This window comes from Magnolia sinica, chromosome 19 (genome assembly GCF_029962835.1).
Source record: "Magnolia sinica isolate HGM2019 chromosome 19, MsV1, whole genome shotgun sequence".
Lineage (NCBI taxonomy): Eukaryota > Viridiplantae > Streptophyta > Magnoliopsida > Magnoliales > Magnoliaceae > Magnolia > Magnolia sinica.
In genome coordinates this window covers 3,649,009-3,671,517 of record NC_080591.1, presented here as the reverse complement: position 1 = coordinate 3,671,517, position 22,509 = coordinate 3,649,009, and the positions used below count along the sequence as shown (strand labels likewise).

At 38.2% G+C, this 22,509-nt stretch overlaps 2 protein-coding genes across 7 annotated transcripts in view; both read right to left on the bottom strand.

Moving 5' to 3' along the window:
- Positions 1–5,324: 5,324 nt before the first annotated feature.
- Positions 5,325–12,822, bottom strand: LOC131235564 (ADP-ribosylation factor 2). Of its 2 annotated transcripts, none has more exons than XM_058232768.1 (7): positions 12,664–12,822; positions 11,214–11,367; positions 10,495–10,565; positions 10,027–10,146; positions 6,202–6,320; positions 6,028–6,109; positions 5,325–5,602 (listed from the first exon to the last, which is right to left on the bottom strand). In XM_058232768.1, exons 2-7 carry the CDS (start codon positions 11,359–11,361, stop codon positions 5,597–5,599), a joined length of 546 nt encoding a protein of 181 aa, XP_058088751.1. In that variant the 5' UTR covers positions 11,362–11,367; positions 12,664–12,822; the 3' UTR covers positions 5,325–5,596. The 2 variants fall into 2 exon arrangements, with proteins under 2 accessions (XP_058088751.1, XP_058088752.1); XM_058232769.1 differs by having other exon boundaries at positions 11,214–11,363; positions 12,664–12,811.
- A 6,366-nt stretch (positions 12,823–19,188) lies between these two features.
- The window catches only part of LOC131235510 (phosphatidylinositol 3-kinase, root isoform), a 34,588-nt gene continuing 31,267 nt past the window's right edge, over positions 19,189–22,509 (bottom strand). For 4 of the 5 annotated variants that reach the window (XM_058232703.1, XM_058232700.1, XM_058232702.1 and 1 more), the window contains 4 exons: positions 21,739–21,882; positions 21,442–21,589; positions 21,024–21,212; positions 19,189–19,346 (listed from right to left, as the gene is read on the bottom strand). In XM_058232703.1, the coding sequence (XP_058088686.1) occupies positions 21,075–21,212; positions 21,442–21,589; positions 21,739–21,882 (430 nt within the window). In that variant the 3' untranslated portion in view covers positions 19,189–19,346; positions 21,024–21,074. Of the gene's footprint in view, positions 19,347–20,466; positions 20,563–21,023; positions 21,213–21,441; positions 21,590–21,738; positions 21,883–22,509 lie in introns of all 5 variants that reach the window. The other variant, XM_058232701.1, reaches the window with a different exon arrangement.

The window sequence follows — 22,509 nt, the reverse complement described above, 5'->3', positions numbered from 1 at the left end:
TGATGTATGTATTAAGTATCCACGCCGTCCATCCGCTTTTCCATATCATTTTAGGGCGCTATCCCAAAAATGAAGCAGATCCAATTATTACGTGGATCATACCGTAGGGAACAGTGGTGATTGACCATTAATGGGCCACACAAGTTTTGGATTAGGCGCAGCCTTACAGTGGGGCCCACATTGATATGTCTATTTTATATCCACGCCGTCCATCCGTTTTCCAAGATCATTTTAGAAAATCAGCCAAAAACAAAAGCAGATCCAAACCTCAGGTGCTCTGTATACACGCCGTCCATCGTTTTCTCCGTACAATTTATAGGCGATGGCCATTTGCCGTCTGTCTGGTCGGTATTTGGATGGTCTGAAATGCATGTAACTGTCATAGTTGTCGGAATGAATTGCCCATTTACAGTGGGGGTGTTTTGGGGGAACATTTGCTTGCTAATCCACATGTATGTGGGCCCGCATGGTTGTGTCTATCCCATTAGAACCATCTAAGCATGATAGCCAGTCATGAAAGCTGGACTCTCCAAAAATCGGGCCAAAATTCACAACGTGATTTTGAAGGTATTAGGAGGACTGTCGATTGTTTTCAATAGTGGGGTTCACCATGTTGAGTATGACATCCAACAATGCATTATGATGGAATATCTCAAAAATCAGTGTATGGGTCAACAAAGCACAACAATGGACAACCGTCCAAATATCTCTAAATTATGGTCCACACGGTGGTTGGCGCAGACTGGCTTTTGAGATTTGCATCTTTCTGCTGGATAGGTTGGGTTCTGTACAAACAACACGGTGGACCACGCATTTCCCTTGTTGTTGAGTAAGCTTAGAGATTAGAGGATCTTTTTTTATACTCTGGCAGAGTTAACTCTTGTTTGGCAGGCACTCACAATTTGTACACGTGGTATTCATCTACTCAAATCAAACTGATTAAGTATGCGGGTAACAGGGTCCCAAAATCAAACTCAAACTGGCTGAACAACCCTAAGCTTTGATTCTTTCTTTTCTTTTCTTTTCCTTTTTTTTTCTTTTTTTTTTGTATGTGTTGACCCTAACATTGATTTGTGGACTTTTTTTTTTTTTTTTTTTGAAATAAGACCATTAGTTATTTTCCCATCAGGTAGATCTCATGCACAAACTCCATTTTAAAGATTAAAAAGTGGGCGACAAGGTGAATTTAATTTACGGGATTCAAATTGTAATTTAAAAAATTTGGAGAAAGAATAATTCACTTATGGTCAATATATAATCGAGCTGATAGCTTATGCCATCACATAAGTGATCAGCCATAAGTTTGGGCTGTGTGCTTATGCCATCACGTAATCGCACAAGTAATTAATCATTGAGGCTAATGGCTTTCCTTTTCTTTTTCTTTTTCTTTATCTTTTTCAAATTTAAAAGAAAATAAGTTTTTTTTTTTTTTTAAATTGTCTTATTATTACAAAATATTAAGTTATATATATAGAGAAATGGTATTATAAGGTCGAGCGCAAAGAACTATAACATTCGATTGAGTCGTGTCTTAGTGTGAGTCGTTGGATGATAAATTTTCAAAATATGTAGTGGAGATGTCATCTTTAAAATAAAAAAAAATTAAAATTAAAAAAAAAGGGCAAAACTGGAATTATCGAAGTTATACAATCTTGGGGTGCGCTACTATCACCAATTATGTGTGGTCCTTCATGATATATGTGTTATATCCATACCGTCTATCCATTTTGAGATATCATTTTAAGGCTTTACGATAAAACTCAAGTAGATCCAAACCTGAAGTGGACCACAACACATAAAGTGGGGACAATGATGCCCACTGTTAAAACCTTTCTACGGCCCATCATAATGTTTATTTTACATCCAACCTGTCCATAACATCACAAAGAACTAGATGAAGGGACCAAACAAATATCATCTTGATCCAAAACTTTTGTGGCCCCAAGAAGTTTTCAATGGTAGGCGTTCAATCCCTACTACTTTCTATGTTATGGTCCACTTGAGCTTTGGATCTGCTTTATTTTTGTGCTAATGTCCTAAAATGATTTTTCTAAATGGATGGACAATGTGAATATAATACTTATATCATAGTGGGGCCACGGAAATTAGGGATGGCAACACGGTAGATTAGTTACTGGTAGGTTGAGTAGGAGTCGGCTAGTGAAGTGACGTCACCGAGTTATGTGGGTTCCAGATGTATGTGTTATATCCACACCAATCCATCCATTTTTAGATATCATTTTAGGGCATGGGCCAAAGAAAGAGACAATTAAAAAGTTGTAGTGGACCCCACCACAGAAAAAAGTGGGGAGAGTGATTCCCACAGTTGAAACTATCCTAAGGCCCACCATAATGTTTATTTGAAATCCAACCTCTTCAAAAGTTTTTTTTTTTTTTTTTTTAAAGACATGAAATAATGGAAAACACAAATATCAGCTTGATCTGAAACTTTTGTGGCCTTTAGAAGTTTTTAATGGTGGGTGTCACTGTCGCACTGTTTTCGATGCTGAGATCCACTGGAGCTTTGGATTTAACTCGTTCTTTGGATATTGCCCTAAATTGATCTCTCCATATGGATGGAAGGTGTGGATACAAAACATCATAGTGGGCCCTTGAGGTCACTTCAGTAGCTAATCTCGCTACTCAGCCTGTCAGTAGCTAATTCGCACCCTGTGGAAGGGAGCAGATTAGGTGCGGCCTCCGCCTAACCTAGGACAGTGCGTCCCTCATCATGGGACCCAACTTGATCTACATATTGTGTACCCACATGGCCCATCTATTTTGGAAGACAATTTTAGGCCCTGATTCCAAAAATAAAGAAAATCCAATTCTAAGGTGAACCATACTATTGGAAACAGTGGTGATTGAATAATCACCTCGTAGACAACCTATCCTCTAGAATGCGTGGGAAGGAATTTTATCTACATAGATAGGTGGGCCCATTATAATGTTTATGAGAAATCCACCACGTTCATTCATTTTTTCTGGTCGTGTTAGGACGTAGGAAAAATAATGAGATATATATATAATTCAATTGGGTCACACAACAAGAAAATGTAGTAGTTAAATGCCTACCATTGAAACCTTCCTAAAGTCTACTATTATTCTTATATGCCATCTATATTGTTCACAGGGTCATTCTTACTAGGATGAACTGAAAATACAAAAATATTAGCTCAATCCAAAACTACTATAACCCACCAATGTTCACCAGCAGACATCCATTCCTCACTATTTCCAGTCATGAAGCCTACGCGATTTTCGGATCTGCCCCACTTTTTGTCTCATGCCCTAACTTGAAATAAATTAAAAAAACAGATGGACGGTGTAGAGTTCTCACAACATGATGGTGGGCCCTAATAACTACCTATCACATTAAGCTTCTCCGAGAGGTTGTCGCATCTTCCCACGCATTTTGAATATTTATCATCCAACAGCTCGCACTAAGACACGACTCGACCATATGTTATGGTTCCATGCTCGACCTTATAGTACCATTTCCCATATATATATATATATATATATATATATATATATATATATATATATATATATATATAACAAAATAAATTTAAACAACTAACAAATTACACTAAGAAAGAATTAATTATTGAAAGTTACAAACATAAAATTTGTTTTCATTACTCGAACCGCATACAATACAAGTTACAACTTATTACAATCTATAAGAAAATTTACCTTTGGCCATTATTGCACACTAAAGCATGCCATGGTTAAATACTTTAACATGCCATGGCATACTTCTTGTATGGCATATGCGGCTATGGTATATGCATTTTGAGCCAATGTAATTGTCTTATAGTATAGATATCCGTAGGCAGTTGAAGAAATGAGAATAGCAACTCCCTTCCAGGGAAAGGATAAGGTATTTAGAAATTGAACACGTGGCATAATGTTCTCTATTTTGACCTTGTTAATTGGAGAACAAGCTGGATCGAAAATTCACATTTGCTTACCTATCCTGACCTCTTACTAGTGGTCACATATTTCGTAAATTTAAACCTTTTCATTGATTAATTTTCATTTGGACCATCCTTTTTAAATTTTCACCAGCCGAGCTATTTAGATAACTTGAATCCATGTGGTTTTCGGCCGATGGTCCATCCAAACTGTGGCTCACAAGTTGAATGGTTTTTAAGTTGTATGCAACTTGAACAATAATATCTCATCACAGCAAAAATAACCCAAAAATCTCCTTCACCTGATGATCCTAACCATTTGAATAGGATCGTTTACATGTGAACCACCGCTTGCAGCTGTCCATATTCATCGGATGGCAGGGATAACACTGAATGGGGGTAGATTATGAAAAGGGTCCATGTGGTGCACCCTTACCGTTGTTGGGATGAGCAGATAAATAGTTTTACCAGTAATACACAATGCTTGGTGGGCCCCAACTTTCAGTAACGTAGGTCATTCATATGACGGATGCCGTTGCCGAGCCATGCCACAAATTTCACCTATCAGATGATCCCAGCCATCCACTGGCCGCTGTAAATTGGTAATTGCAGCCAATGGTCTTCATTTAATCAATCAGAAAGATCATCCCATGTACCCAGTGTGAAACATCAGAGCTTTGTGCATAGCTGACGAAGAATCAGCCCATCAACTCCGAGACAATGTCACCCATGCAGGAGGAAACACAATGTACAACTCAAAAACAAAAAGGGGGGGGGTTATAAAAAAAAAAAAAAAAGGAAAGAAGAAAAATGCTCACAGCCTACGTGCAATGCCACCCGCCTAGCGATCAAACTAGCCTCAAGCTTGGGGCAGGTCGTCTAGGCGAGGCCCACTCCTAGAAGTGAGCCCAGCTTCCAACTAAGCAGTGGACGTCATGGAAAACAAAAAAACATGTGAACGGGTAGGTGCTCTCTCACGAAGCGCTACAAAACAGCCAACATTTACACGATTTGGAGTGAAGGGTGCCAAAAGATTTTTCTGCAGTACATAAAAACTGGGCCTTAAGACTATCAATGGGCAGGCAGAAGCCTAACAAAGCTTAGGGTAGAGGACCAATTAAATAGGACCATGCTAAGCCCAATATACATTTTGGTATAATTAGTACTGTGCCTAGCATGAGCCACTGGTGGTGCAGGCCAACACATGACCAGCCTAATGATACAGGTGAAGTTTATGACACAAAAATGGTTGGGTAAAAAGGCTCAACCAATGGCCCACCCTATAGCTAGACTAGCCTGATTTTCATGTCATAGTAGGGATGCTGAATCAGCGGATACAAGCAGAAAGAGAAATGCATCTTTGAGACTCTACACTTAAAAAGAGGGGAATGATCACATTATCCATAAAGAGAAATACCAGTTTCATTTGCAGAGTAAAGGTTTAGTTAAACAAATATCAAACACCATATGGAACGTAAAGATGCTAATGTAGTAAGCAGTGAGTCTTCTATTACAATATGCCACGGGCAGTTAAAAGAAAAAGAAAAAGAAAAAGAAAAAAAGGAAAATGAAGAGGTCCTCTAATTTCATCACAGCCACCTTACCTCAGGAAAAAAGCTTAGATAACATTCACCCCTGCATCCAGAAAATCCCAAAGGAACCGCACCCTCAACATCTCAGGCCTACCCAAAACCAGACAGCAAGACAAGCTCAGGATCAGATGTACCAAAAGATAATCAAATACATAAAGAGGACCAATATGGTCGTAGAGCAATCCTATAGCTACAGCAGAGAGCACCCATCAACATCCCACACTCCCAGCACATGCCAATGCAGTATGGTTGCAAGATCCAGGAGATTTGACAAGTGAGTCTCACTCAACACAACACATATCACAAGAAATAGGCATGCAAAATGCATACTTTGAAATGTAAACTGTTAATATTTTCTTTTAGCCATTCTTTTCTTTTTCTTTGGTATCTGTGTGGGACCCACATGACGATTGGACCAGTAAAGGAATCATATGTGGGCGAGCAGGGAGAGCATGACCATGATTCCATGTTCATTGGAAAAGAAAGGTAGATCATAAGGAATCTATAGTGCTTGCCTTGTTAGCGATGTTGTTGGATAGCCAATCCAACCCTTCATACAGGCCCTCCCCAGAAGTCGCGCACGTGCTCTGAATGTACCTGGAAAAGCCACCGAAAGAATATCTCATGCTTGAACCTTCAATGAATAGACACTTGAATGGATTGGGCAAATGTGAGATGAGGAAGCTTACCAATGGCGCTGGCGGAGAGAATGAAGTCCAAGCTTATCAGTAATCTCTGCTGCATTCATTGCATTTGGAAGATCTTGCTTGTTTGCGAATACAAGCAACACAGCATCACGCAGTTCATCCTGTGTCCATGCATATGAGACTCAATCCTTTTTCTTTTTCTTTTCCGAAAGATAAGAAACTCGGTAACCATTCCTTTTCTGTATTAGGCTATGTATTGGTGTGCTACTTAATGCAATATCTATAATTTGTGTCATGATGGCTGAATTGCAATTAGTTAGTATCCATGTTGAATATGCTTACTTTGAAGTTGGACTTGAAAGGAATGTAACTGCAATTTGTTCAATATAAATAGTTAGAAAAATTGCGAGTTACAGGAGCTAAGATTAGAAAGAGATATGACCCAGTGCTCTCAGACCACTAAAACTTACAGTGCTCCTTATTGCATTGGGAGTCTAACCGATCAATCTGGGTTGCCCATTGGCTCCAAAACATATTGTCGGGTACCATGTAACATTCACACCGATTAGATGATTCTAACCATCCAATCATTTTCCTATAAATGAATGGTCAAGATCATTTATGAAAAAATAGGCCTCATCAAAAAATTGGGTCATCTAATTGTTAGATGAAATAATGAATCGCTTATGGTTCCAAAGAGGCACTTTTATCAAAGAATCATAACCATCTCATCCGCATATTGGAAAACAGATGACTACAGAAGAGTTAATGCAGGGGCATTTTCACACCGGGATCAAGTGGGTAGCCCGTGGGATGCGGGGACACACTCGGGATGGGTGACCCATGTGATTTGGGGCCCCACGGGGGAAGTCTCACGTTCGAGACTCCTCACCGGGGGTGATTAATGCGCATTTCACACCGGGCTCAAGTGGGGTAGCCCGTGGGCTGCGGGGACACACTCAAGGTGGGCGGCCCATGTGATCTGGGGCCCAGAAGCCCACGAGGGGGGTTTAGCCGAGGTCCTAACACATGAGATGTGAGGCCTGGGCTATGAGATAAGGGGATTAATTCGCCATACTCTAATAGTTCGAGCTTTTAGAACAAGTGGTTAATTGTCCTGCATCAAGAGTAGTTGCAACTTATGGCTGGATCAGCTCATCTGATCAATGTCGTTTCCACCCTATAGACTATCAAATCTACGCTGAACCTACCAGACACTCTGCATCAATCATTTGAGTGCCTATGCAACTAGAAGCACTGCAAGTCATTGTTACTAGTACCATCATTGTCACATGAATCAATTGTTTGGGATGCAGAAATGATATCATAGATACCAGAGAATGTATCGTTGACCAAGGGAAACCTTGGGGAAAAGGCAGACTGTTTTGGTGAAAACTTCAGGAGATGTTAAAGGGGATGTTTGCACACTTAGGACTAAAAATATTACAATAAATAATAACAGCGCATAATATATTCTCATTATATAGGGGCCCCAACCATGCACTATTAGACAAAAATGCTTAATTAATAAATATGATCTTAATGCAACAATTTCTAAGAATAGTGCAATAATTCAACACACACAAAGCAATAATTTTAAACACCCCTAGGAAGAGATCCCCAAAAAAATTGGAAAAAGTTTTTTTTCTCATTTTTTAAAAATTTATAGAATTTTGCAAGTATTAACATTGGCATCAATGATATTATCGATTATATGGGCGATATCATCACATGTATACCATACACTGTATTTATTTAAAGAGAGGTCGCCAATATCAATAATATGGGTGATATCATCACATGTATCCACGATACACTATTTATTTCAAAGAGATGCTGTTGATATCTCATGATGTCAAAAATATTGCACTATATCAATGATTTCATTGATAATATCTATATAACGCCCTGTATTTGTATCGCTGACCAGAGAAACAAATAATATTAGCCGAGATTATCAATAATATTGGCAGATTCTGGGAACACTACTATAAGTTAATTGTGCTCAAGAGCATTGGATCATTTCTCTATTAGAAAAGCACAGTTTATGGAAGTAGTTTGTTTGGGCTTTGGAAAGTTTCAGTTATTTGGCTATTTTTGGAGATCTCTACGGGATCATTTCTATAGATATAAAATCCATAGTTGTAAAGGGTTTACAGGTAAACACTTCACATGTAGGTGTTTGGATGGTAAAATTTGCATCTAAAGGGTGGTAACTTTTGCCTGGAAACACTTTACAAGTAAACTCTCTCTTTTTTCCCATGCAAAACCTATTTTCAGAATACAGGTAAAGCCAGACATGATACATAGCATAACACGATGGTTGATACACACGCATGCTATATGGGACCTTTGGAAAGGTGACCTCCCTTGTTCCCCTTTATTACTGAACAATTTGTTATTACATTCCTTCCAAAAAGACCAAAGACCGCAAGCAAAGCAAGGCCTGGACTTTCATCTACTACCCGTCCAGACCCTGTCAGATGCTTAGAAAAGACTCTTGAATCTGCCTTGTCACTTCCCACTTAGCTCAAAATAGTTGAACCTTCACACCACCTCTCCTGAGAAGACAATGCAAGGGTAATGCTCTACTGTGACTTGAAAATTGCATGTACAGACAATTGACAACAACTCATACATTACAACTTCTTTTCGGACAAGACTTTGCTGCCAGAGAGTAAACTCCATGTAGAAGATAAAAAATAAAATAAAAAAGATCAGATCAACCCTTTATGACAAATACTACTGGTTTGGTGCAGTCTTTATAATTGGAAATATCGCTTATCCAAAAATATCCAGTTGTTGGACACTTGGTATTTTTTCTGCATTTAGTAAATTCTCTTACAAGAGATGAGATATAGAATCTTGAGCGCTCCCAGGTGCAATATATGTCATGTAGATGCCTCATTAGCCAGAGTGGGATCAACAAGTAAAATGACCCTAGAGGTTGAGAAACTACTAACTTACTGTGTGGAATCCTAGACAAGAGGCCACCATTAGCCCAAGAGGCACCATATTTCAAAGCATGCCAGGTACTTTTCAATTCAATCCCAAATTATGACAAAGAAAAAAAAATCCTACTACCAAATCAGGATTACATATTACACTTATGGCAATAAGCTTGTGGAGCAAATTAACCAGCAAAACGGTTTGCAGTATTCAAAGAACTGCATAATTGAATTCATATCAAACTAGCATTATTCAGTATGAGACTATGAAATCAAGTTTCAGGAAAATATCCATTGATCTTACCAAAACTATTAGAAGTAAAAGATAGCAGCTACCATCACACAAAATCAAAGTATTAAAATTCCTCAAAAAAATGTGTATGCAGCTTCCAAACCATACCAAAATAAATACCAACTCAAGCCTACATGGAAAGAATCCCCCCTAACATTTGACATTGGAAATAACACAACTTCCAACCTTCATGATTTAGAACACAAGTTTTCCCTACAGTTTAAGTGTCTGGCACAACAAGGAACCTTCCATAGGTGAGATGGTGGAGACATCTCCCTGTGAGGGATGGCCAGCGATCCAGTCATGCAGATGCCTGCCTTTGGTATTCAAAGGCGCTACCCAAAAGAATAAAACCAGCATGATAATTATGTGATGAGAAGGAAAAAAAAAATTTGCAGGAGGACAGCTGAATCTGTAATCAGTTTCCAGCAATAAGCAGGTAGTATATGATGTCCATACAACAAGGATGCCTCAGTTTAAAAGGGTAAAATGAAGCATCCATTGATTTAAGAGAGTTGATGTTTGTATATTTCAGGCAATGTAATTGAATTTACTCAAATAAATAAATAAATCTGAGTGAACAATGAACTTTATCGATCAAAAATTAAACTTCAATCAATGTGGTACCTCATTCAACATTCTATGCAACTCATCTCTAGCCTCAACAACACGGTCCCTGTCATTACTATCAACCACGAATATAAGACCCTGAGTATTTTGGAAGTAGTGCCTCCACAATGGACGGATCTGTAGAAGAAGCACAAAAACAACCATTAGGTATATCATATAGAAGTAAAGTTCTGCATAGGCCTGACCATAAAGATGATAAAATGTAAAGGAAAATTATTAACTTAAACTCGAAATTTGTTTCACCTATTAGGTTGACCATAATGCAACGGCTCAATATTTTTGATAAGGGTAATGGTGGATTGTGTCATATGTAAGTGATATTAATGAGAAATTCTGAATATGATCAAGCAGCATGACCAACATTTAGGCATTAGGTTCAGTAACTGCTAGAACATGCATGAAACTAAATAACGGGTCAAATATCCAGATCCTTTCATGGTGGGGAACAATAGAAGAATCCCATACCTTGTCCTGACCACCAACATCCCATACGGTGAAGCTTATGTTCTTATATTCCACAGTCTCCACATTAAATCCTGAAAGTAATAACTTGCAACACTTAAGAACATTCACAAAGGCATTTCTTATCAAGTGAAAATGGCATGTATATCAAAATAGGAAGGACCAAAATACTTAGAACTACCAAAAGAAAATACTACAGAGAGTGCAGCCAGAAGGAATAGGACAAGGCTCGTAGATCCTCTAACACAAAATAATAGGGACCACCAAAGAAGCAGAACAACACCAAGGGGATTTGAACTAAGACTACATTAATAAAGCCATAGAATCATATTTAATTGGGAAAATCTTCGAACATCGTACCAAATGTGATGTGACCATAAATAAGTTTCTTGATCCTCAAATATATTTATCACAAACCAGCTAAAGTCATCTGAGGCACTGTAATCATACCACATGTGACCCTTTTTCAGTTGATTGGCTTGCTGTTTTGCAATAAGGTGAGTTATTTACTATACACCCATATCCATAAAGACGCCTAATTCATCAATGCAAGCACACTAACATCAACATATACATCAAAATTTCTCATGGATCAACATACCCGTAGAAAGTCAATACCCCTTGGATAACTCAATCCTCTATTAATGCAATTAGCATTTCTAAAGGAAAATTTTAAAAAACAAATAAATAAAATTTAAATCTACCTTCTAATTTGTACTTACCGATAGTTGGAATTGTGGTAACAATCTCCCCCAGCTTGAGCTTATATAAGATGGTGGTCTTACCAGCAGCATCAAGACCAACCATCAGAATACGCATCTCTTTCTTGGCAAAAAGCCGGCTAAAAAGCTTTGTGAAAGTCAGCCCCATGTCTGGCTAAAGATCCACAGGAGAGAGAAGCAAACTAGATCAGCTCAACCAATAGCAAAACATGAATTTAATCCCCCAACAAACAACATAAAAAGAACCAAAAAAGGCCACGATCAACCAAAACCAGAACTTTTGCAGAAAACATAATCTTAGAAGGATCATATACAGCAAAGAAAAGATTTTGCAAGATCTAAACAGTTTCTAATACCAAGATTAATGCACAACTCAGCAACAATTGCAGCAAAATATTAGCTATGAATCATAGTTTCCTGAGTAACACACACAACAAACAATAAGATTCTTTGGAATCCAAACAGTGTCTACAGATCCATCACATAAAATCAAGACTTGACTCCTGACAATTTTGATAGACCTGGACTTTAGCTACAAATCATAGTAAGTCTCTATCACACCCAAGGCCTAAAATTTGGCATTACAGAAATATAACAGCCACGTCGCTTCACTTTTATAGCTGTATAACAGTAATGGTTGCTACAACAGCTAGATTAGGAACTACCGTTTTATAAAACCTGTTAAACTGATGCACAGCGTAACATTTTAGGGCCATTACCATTAAAATGGTCGTTATAGGTTCTTCTTAAACGAAGATCCCGGCATAAAGAGAACTATAAGGCCAAACAAATTCAGTACTAACTCACTACTGAATTATCCCTGAAACCTAAACGGATCAAATAATTCCAACCAGGTCCACCTGTTCGTATGAACAGGCGTGTAGAGCCGGAAGTTAGGGTTTCAAAAGATGAGGATAGACAGAAATACGTAAAAGAAGCAATATTCCACAAAATGCCATAAGCAGATCAAAACAGATTGAACAGATCTAGAACTCCAATCAAAGTAAATAAAAACTCAGACTTCGGAAAGAACCATTCAGCTCAATCCAAACCTCCAAACCCTACAACGCCTTTTTAAAAAAACACACCTTTTGCAACAAATCAGGATCTACGGTTCAGATCAATAGATAATACACACAAAAAATTAAAATTTCAAAAAAAAAAAAAACTGTAATTACGGCATCAAAAGTAGAGAATTAATTAGTTGAAAATATTTCACCTTTCAATAATTTCAGGAAAAAAAAAAAAAGATCTTCGAACGAATTGAAAGAACTTCCAAAACCAAAGAAAAAAGCCACACAAACCCTCGATTTAAACCGGAAATGTTCAAAAAATTTGCTGTTCTTGAAGGAATTCGAGAGGAACCGAATGCCAGTAGCGTATCGAGATTGTTCTAATGGATCTAGGGATTTAAAAAAGCGAAAATTAGGGTTTCGAGAGAGGATTTTACCTTTCGAGGGAGAAAGTCTCAGAAACCAGAGAGAAGAGGGAGAGCTGCTTTCCACCAGCGCGAAAACGGGGTAACTAATGTCAATGAGAGAGAATAAAAGGGTACTCTAGCTAATTGAAACCCCTGCATTTCAATAAAATAACCAAAATACCATTAAGTGGGGTCTTGTATTTAATGTTAGAGATTTTGTTCATATGGATCCATCTCCATTTCCATATTGTAAATAAACCCCTTTGTTTCCCGTATTTGGTAACAACTCCTGTTATTGATATTATTATATAAAACACCCCATCGTGTTAGCTTTGAATAAAATAGGATAATTTAGACTACAAAGACCATATTACCATACTCAATATGCATTTTTCTATTTCTTTATATTCATTTTTTTCAAAATCTCTTAGTCTTCCTTCCCAAAGTCCTATCTCTCATTCTAGCCCAAGCCTCTCTTAAGGCTTGTTTAAAACACAAGATTAAGTGGTATTGAATTGCATTAGGTGGAATTAACACTTATTATACAACGATTATATGTCTAAAAATATTATGGTATTTTGATCCTCCAATCCCATGTTTGGGATTAAATTCTTCATTTGGAAAAAATATTTTATTAAGTGAAACATACATTTAGTGGACCATAGAATTGTAATCACCATACTAACTTATGTTGGTCAACAATACACACATGCACTTCGATGGTTACATGTAAAAGGTGCACATGATTGAATGGTGTGAATAAAACATATGCATCAGCAAGGAGCCCACAAATGTTGTGGATTTTGAAATCCACTAAAAATCCCGCTATATCTTTTACTGGGACTGGATGGTAGGATGTTTGGATTAATCCAAGCCTTCCTAACTTTTTCAAACATTGGATGAAATTTATATTGAACCAAAAGCATTTCCATATTACCTAATTGCACGTTCCAAACAGGTCCTCAATCTCTCTTGAGCTCTTTATCGTGAACTGTTTATGGCTATGTTCATCTTAAAAGGAAGGAAGAAGAAAAAGATGAAAGAAGGTAGGAAGAAAAGAAGTAGAATATTGAATGAATGGTCTGAATCTCCAAGGGCTTAATTGATGACTCTACACTTTATGCACAAATGTATTTTTATTTTTATTTTTGAAAAGTTGGTTAGGGTTATTACTTTTTCTACTTTAAAAAAAATATAACTTAGGTGTATATGCTAGAAAAATTTTATGAATATGTAAAACATACTATTTTTAGAATATAATGGGAAAAGGAGTTGTATGTTATTGCTAATTAGTAAGGTATAATGTAATGTACTGTGGCCATGTACCATCCAGGTTTTAAGCCCATACAAGTATGATATATAGCGGGTCGTGGACAGTTTCATGGCCAAGATGGCTCAGAAAAGGCCCGGTTGACGACACAAGTGATTCCGACCGTCAAACTTTATATCAGGCATATCTCACAATCCGGAATGAGTTATCGGACGTAAAATATATGATTTTGGAATAGAACGAGCTACTTTAGCCACCCAACCCACTACGTCGGGTTGCGCAAGCCGAATTTGCAAAATACCACCAAATTGATGGTCATTTTCCTATTTTAATTCCGTTTTTACTATAAATAGTAAGTTTTAGTTTGGTTATAATTTTTCATCCGTTGGACTTTAGGAGTTGCGACCAATGCAAAAAATGCTTAGAATAATTAGGAAAGCAGCGTGATGAAGCCAAATAGGATACTTACTATTTTTGGCCGAAAACCTTGCACACTAATAGACATCACGACCATCATAAATAATAAGTTTACTATTTATAGTAAGTTATGAATTCAAGGAATTTTAATTGTAGTATGATTCTGAAATTTCTCTCATTGCTTAGTATCCTTATTTAAAGGGTTGTAAATTCGTTTATTTTATTCATTAATCAAATTACTAATTTATTAGAATTTATTTCTATTTTTCTTGCTTTCTTTCCCAATAGATTCGAGAAGTCTTCGTGAGGAGTCCAGAGAAGGTCCATAGATTCGGAATATTTATCCTTGAGGAAGCCGGTGATCGACCTCATCACATTCACCCTGCATCAAAGTAGGGCCATTTCAGAATATTATTGTTCTCACATTGGTTATGCCATGCACCAACAATCTATAGGATTGCTCTTTGAAAAAAGGTTTTTTTTTTTTTAAATGCTACGTGTAGCTTAGTTTAATAAAGTAATAGGACTTGAAAAAATGCATTTAAACATCACCAGCCATATTTTGAAAAGTCTATTTATTTTATGACTTTTTGCCACAAAAGTAACAACCGTTGATTCAATGAAAGATGAAAATATCCTTAAGGTATGTTTGAATTCATAGAAAGTAAATAAAATAAATATTATTTCACATGAAACTCATTTAAAGTGGTTTGTCCAACTTTTTGTTGTGAAAATTTGTGTGAATTCACTTCTTACATTTGTTAAAAAATAAATAAATTTATTTTTCTTGCCTTCACCTTTAAAAAATATAATTTCTCATGATAAAAAATTAATGAGTTTCCTAATAGTTAAGCTCAAATATGCCACCATCTATCTTCAATAACTTTACACATGCCAAATGTGACAATGTCTAATGAGCCATCGTCCATCTCTAATTACCGCCCAATATGCTACTATGCCACATATGTCAATGTGCCAAATGTGTCATCATTTATTTTTCTTTGGACCTCGCATGTGTAAAGCATCCCACATGCACTAAATGTCACACATATGTTACTGACTATCTCTTCTTGTAACCTGTGTGCTAATATACCATATGTACTACCATTCATCTTCTCTTGCACTCCAACATGTTCAAAGCACAGTACGCCATGCACCAATGTGCCACATGTGCCATCATCCATCTTCAATGGCTCAAAATATGTCACATGCCAATGTGCATGAGTGGTGCAATTTATTTTCAAGTGCCCATGTGTCAAATATGCCAATGCATCTTGTGTCACATGTGCCATAATACAACTTCAAACACCTCATAATACCACATGTGCCATCATTCATCTTCAAACTCCCACTTATGCCCCCCACATGCCACGTTTACCACAATTCAATTTCAAACACCCATATATGCCACATGTGCTTCTATCGATCCATCTTCTCTCCTTACAAATATGTTTTCCAATAACTACCTAAATCATATTGATCCTCATTACCTATTTTACCAATTTGAGATTCCAGTTCGATCCTATCACATGATGGCCGGAAACAACTCAGACCTGCCTCCAACCAGGCTTCCGCAGAGTAGTCAAAGTGGGGAATTGGCTAGCCTTTAATTCCCAGGCCAAGCCTGGCCTAGGCCATAGGCCTATGATTGAGACATGTTCAGCTCATGGAATAACCCAACTCTAGCAACGGCATATCTGTTGAGGTCCACTAGACAGGCAGTCCAGATATAGTACTCATATTTGACACGGGCACGTGAAAACATAAAGCCTGATAAATGCATTCGTCCCAAACACAGTAGAAAATGTACAACCAACCTCCATTTTTGCCTGTACTTCCAAATGGGCCCCTTACAACAGTTCCCTATCGAACTTCCACATGGGCAAAATCAAGGCCATCCATCATTACTGAAGAGGTTGAAAAAGAAAATTGCAATAAAAATAAAGAAGCCATGCATGATGTATTTGATGCAAATCAATTTCCAACCAGAATGCATGGGCAATCACATGCATATGCTGGCATGCGATCCCGGGCATGGGAGAACGCATGGCCACATGCCCCCATATTGATAATTGAGAATATGCAACTCCCATGTTGGACATGAAACTATGTTCGAATAATAATTGAGCAAGAACATGATCGAATCTTATTGTATTTAGGATCCCTTTCTGCTCAAGAGCATCAAAAAATAAAAATCTGCGGCCACACCGGAACTGTATATGTGGTTCCACAGCAAAAGCGATCCAAACCGTAAACTGGTAGCCACATTGGGGAAGGGATGGCAGGAGAATCTCAACCATTTTGATCTTTGTACTATTTTAAACCATCTGATCACCTGCCAGATAACAGGATCACCACTTCTGGCACCCTACTGTCTAGGTCACAAGTGGTTCTTCTGCCCCACCCTGTGATGATCTAGACTGTTCAATTTAGATCATGTAAATATCTGGCGCATCACTGATTGCAGATCCTCACAGCCCATATGATGCTTGAGTTAGAAACTGCTTTTCCTGACCTATGTTTCTGAGACAGCATGCCGAAGGTGAAACCTCTGGTGGATGGGTTTTTTTATTATTATTATTATTATTTTTATTATTTTTTTTATTTTTTTTTAACATCTGGACCACAGTTCTAAAACTACTGGGTCGACTCGGCCGAGTCAACTTGACCATGCAGGATTTCAAGCAGAGCCATTGGGGTATGCAGTTTTGGGCCTTCTCAACCGTCCACGACTTGCCTGTTACTCCTCAACTCAAGCACAACTGGCATCGACAAGAAACAAATCACTTAGGCTCGTTTGGATGCTACCATATAAGTAGCTTTTTAATTTACGTGAGTTAATAAGTTACTTTTCTTAAATAAGCTGCTTGCTTCATTTCCATTGCTGACACACCAACTTGGTAAATTATTCAAGAAAATATGCTCTCTAGCCACTAACCCCTTCTAAGTTCATGAGATTGGAAAATCATCTAATGAATGGGTAGATGACCTAGTGGTCCCCACAAGATGATGGCACATATCAAGGTGGCCCCACATGATGGACAATCAACATCAACGGTCTGCCCCTAATGATGAATGGCCCACATCCAAGCGGAGCCCTACATGGTGGACAACCCACATTGATGGTGGGACCCACATGATGGACAGTCCACATCAAGGTCAGCCTAATATGAGTGGACCATATCTAAGGCGGGTCCCACATGACGGACAGCCCACATTGGAGGTGGTCTCCACATGATGGGCTGTGGATATTGAATATGGGCCCCACATGATGACAATAACATTAGCGGCCCCACATGATGGATAACTAATATCAAAGGTGGGCCCTATCTAATGAATTGTGCACATTAAAGGTCAGCCCCTAATGGCCAACAACCAAGGTGGGCCCTGCATGATGGACAACCCACATCAAAAGTAGGGCCCACACAATGAACGATCCAAATCAAAGGTTGGCCCCACATGATGGATGTGTGAACATTAATAAAATTGTAACTGGGGGAGGGTCAGCATGGATCACCCCTACATCTGTATTTTATATTTACTTCAACTACCCATTACTTTTTTAATTATAATTATTAAGTATCCGGTCAGGTCAGGTCAAGTCTTCGAGTCAACCCAACCCGCGTTTAAATCAAGCCAAAATCAGTTTTGGGGTTTTCGAACGATGGCAAACCATATATTATGAGACCTAATGACTGATCTGAATCATCACACGATGGATTAAAGGAGCAAAGTGATAGAGCTTGGCTATAAGTTATTTTATTTGCTATCTAACTATCAAACTACCTATTAAAGAAAAATAATTATCCTTCTTGCTTTTCAATCAAACAAATATATATATATATATATATATATATATATATATATATATATATATATATATATATATATATATAGGACTTATCCAACGACTCTCCTAATATAGTTTGGACTCCATATACGGAATCTCTCCATACTTCAAGATCATTATCGACAACTAAGCAAATCTAAGAAAACTTGACATCTATCATTGGGTATCGTAACACAGCCTATACCCACCAGCAAACCTCAGGACTCAAAAAGGTGATAGAGAGTAGAAATTCATGTGTCAAGCAAGTTAAAATCATCAGCCACAAGAGGAGGTTTATACCCGGATAGCACCTTGTTGACCCGAACAACTGTCCGCAATAGTTAGACAAACACAACACCTAACGGTTTCCAACCCTCGGGACTCAAAAGGTGATAGAGAGTAGAAACTCATGTGTCATGCATGTTAAAATCATCAACCACAACAGAAGGTTTATACCTGGATAGCACCTTGTTGACCCGAATAACTGTCGGCAATAGTTAGACAAACACAACACTTGCCGGTTTCCAACCTGAAAAATTGATAGAAAAGATTGTGCAAGCACCATGTGAACAGACAATCGGTGCATGTATCACCCACCCTCCAAGAATGGTGGATGGGAATCTTAACATGCATTTAAAAATGGATATAGTAAAATCTGTATTTTGAAATGTGCTTGGTTGATTGCCATTGACTGTCCCTTAATGGGAGGAATGATGTTGCACACCAACTCCAGTTGTTCATTATTGTCCTTTCAGCTTTATGGGGTTTGGTTCCAATTAGGCTTCTAAGAATAGTTAAAACCCAATTAGGAGAAACGGACACCCATGGTCATGAGGTTGCAAGCTCGAGTCTTCCTGGACTAAGCGGCAACTGAATCAGGCATGCCTAATTACTGCTTAATGCTTAGTATGCATTTGGTTCCACCAAATATCATGATATTTCATTATTAATCAATCTAATTAGGTGCAAAATTTCATGTTATTTCTTACATTTTGGTGCAACCAAACACACCATTACCAACAACTGAAGGAGATTGCCATGAAACTTAAAACAGATGTGTGATATTTGATTATGAAACGATGATATTGTTATAACAGACCATAAATTATATTTTATCTAATTATATACAAACCATTGTACAGATGCATGCATCTTGATGCCGAGGGGGTGACTTGGTCCTCCAACTGACTTCTTTATCTGATAAAAACAGTGAAAGAGGCGCAAATATAATCAGCTATTGATCAAAATAAGCCCCAACCTTCCAAAGGTGGCAAAACCAGCAATAAAACTTGTATAACTGATGGTGCAACATTAGGTTGTCAAAAGCGGTGATTAATTCATCAAACCATCTCACAACGACAAAAAGAAATGCAGTTTCAAATGGCAATAAAAACAAGAGGTTGGGTTCCCTATTCATTCCGTACAGGGAAGACTGCCTGGGACTTAGTTTGTATATGTGGGGCCCATGGTTGCTCTATTCAAGCCATTGATCTAATGGCTCCCATAATGGATGGACCATTCCCCCAAAATCTCCCAAATTGGAAGATCCTAGCCATCAAATCTCTGGTCTTTCATCCATCGAATGTGATTTTTTCATGCCTTTCTTTTTAACCACATATTTTAACCACATATTTTCATGCCAACAAAAGGAAGGTTAGAGTTAACTAATTGAGAGGATATTTTTGGAATGGTCCATCCATGATGAAGGCTGTCAGATCAATGGCTAGGGTAAACCAACCATGGGCCCCACATCTAAGTTCCAAACAGGGAAGTTCCCTAATCCGAACAAATAGGAAACTCTTATGTTATCAAATTTCATGGTATAGCTCTTATGTTGCAAGGGTGTTCCTATCACAACTCAAAATGATTGAAATTTTCCATGGTTCTATCAAGATACAGTTTCAATCTGAAATAGGAACTAGAATACAACAAGATTGAAAATATCAGGTAGTTATCTGCTATATCCCAATGTTAAAAATGGAGAGCAAACTTGCACAATCAGCTTTTGCAGAACATCAGAAACAAATATAAAAGATAGAGCAAAGCAATTGACAATGAGAATCATCACCAGTGTTCTACAACAAGCCCCACTTATATGTAATGAGCCACTGTACACAGCCGGTGATGTCTCATGCAGGAAGATAAGTGGCAATGGGCTAGGCTCGGAGCTACTAGCTTGGCCGTAGGCTGGGCTTGGCTTTGCATGAATGGCCCGATCAATTTTCAGGTTGGGCTTGGGCTCGAGTCATTTTAGCCTGACCTGGACCAGCTTGACCTAACACATGCATGCATTATATCCTACAAATATGCCACATACCAATCTTTGGTTAGGCAACCATCCATCTTGAATGTGACCATTAGTTTGACTACTTTAAAATGACTTTCTTTGCGTGCGTGTGGCCCACTTCATCAACTGAAAGATTAGAAACAGTCAAGTGGGAAATTGGGATTTTCTCAATTTTTGGACCAGTTGGGGCGCCCAACTTAATTTTTCGGGCCAGGGCTTGGACATGTGCTAGGCCCATGCTGGGCTCAGGCCTTGAGTCTTAATTGTAAGGCTGGGCCTGGGCCTAGCCTAGCCTGGCCAAAACTTGGCCCATTGCCACCCCTACAGGAAGATGCTGCCAATCCCGTTCACCTACAACATATTTGCACAAAGTGCAAAGCTAAGCAGCAACAGATGCAGGTGCAGGATCCGAGCATCAATTTCAAAATGTTAGCTAGTACAAACAGCTAGGAAGTGGGAGCTGGAGCATGACTATGCAGTATGATTCAATTTCAAAGCAAAAATGACACCTAGTTAGAAGGATGGTGCTACTAAGCCCTAAACCAAAAGGATCACAAAAATATCGCAGAAGACCACAACAAGCTTACCATGCCGGATGGATATGCAAGGCCACCGAAGGCCTCAGGGAGATTCTGCAGTCAGCGCCAGTATTGAGCCCACCGATGAATGGTCTCAACCATTTGAGGGAACAAAGCGCTAACACTGTCATTAATGAGGTCCTGGAAAAAATGTACGGAGTCCTCGTCGTCCAGGTCCAGCCGGAATTTCTCTTGAAGCTAAGGAACAAAAAAAGGATAGTCATGGTGATAATTAAGACAATGGAGCTCTTGTGGAGGGAAAAAAACTCCCGTTACGAAAGAAGCTATGCAGAAACTCCCCTAGAAATATTATCACTACCTCATTGGCCCAATACAATGAAGACAGAGCAATCAAGCCAATGCAAATATTAAATACACTTTCAGTTGAAAAATGTTACATGAAAATTTCAAAGAAAATACTAGTCACCTTGAGAATGCCTTTTTCAGGGTCAGAAGCTATGTCGGGAATGTTGGAGCCAGCCATCAAATGGAACAAATTTAAGATAAGATTGCTGGATTTTCGGAGAATATTGTATGCTTCGCAACAGTAGGATTTGAACCTGGTATAGTATTGGCTGCAAGGGAGAGGAGAATAAATCATGACACAAGAAGGAGCTATAAAGCATGTTAGACATAATGAGAATCCATGAATCCAGCATCCACGAATCCAGCATGAGCTTCCTAAATTACTTATCCACATAAAAAAGAAATGCAAAAACGGTACCTTTCTGCTCCACCCATGGCCTCAACCATTTCTTTGCAAAGTTTCATAGGTGGTGGAAATGGCTTGGGATCTCGGCCAAGAATAAAACCAAAGTCAACATGGAAGAGTCGCCCATCATCCCTCAGAAGAAGGTTATCTAGATGCCTATAAGCCAAGAAGATCAATGTAGTCAATAAATCACTTCAAAAAATCCCCACAAGTGCAACAGAATTCACTAGAATGTCCTCAACAGGATCTCGTATCATCGAAGAGTTCCAACAAATCATTTATATTGTGCATCAGGTGATATAGATGCAAAGCTAGCGATGCACAAACAGCTCCATCACCTATCGACTGGCCAGAGCGACCATAAAAGCTTAATGGCATTTAGCTTTATGGATGCATAGACCAGGTCATGCTGCACTCATATAATGTACAGCCAACATGTATGGGAAAAAATCACATATGCATGAATGGTTGACCAAATTTGAATTACAACAATTATTGACAAGATGTATAAAGTGAACAGATATGGCAATAAAAATACAGCAGACCTTACAAGCCACCAAAAAACAATAAGATTTCATAAAAATAAAGAAAAGGATAGCCCGACTTGATGAACGGTGAAGATGACATATGGCTATCCCAGGCACCCAGCATCATTCTGAGTTGTTTGGAATATCATATGTACAACATTATCATTTCCATCAAAATTTTAGTGGTAAATTTTACTCTCTTTTTTCTTTTTCTTTTTTTGATGGATAGTAAATTTAGTCAGCATGCCTATGTAAA

What these genes read in the sequence shown, in the direction of transcription:
- LOC131235564 (XM_058232768.1), bottom strand. Translation starts at nt 11,361, where the DNA reads ATGGGGCTGACTTTCACAAAGCTTTTTAGCCGGCTTTTTGCCAAGAAA. An exon ending in ATGTTGGTGGTCAGGACAAG is followed by an intron (nt 10,147 to 10,494) that starts GTATGGGATTCT and finishes CTTCTTCTACAG; the next exon opens with ATCCGTCCATTGTGGAGGCA. An exon ending in TGCATAGAATGTTGAATGAG is followed by an intron (nt 6,321 to 10,026) that starts GTACCACATTGA and finishes GCATGGACACAG; the next exon opens with GATGAACTGCGTGATGCTGT.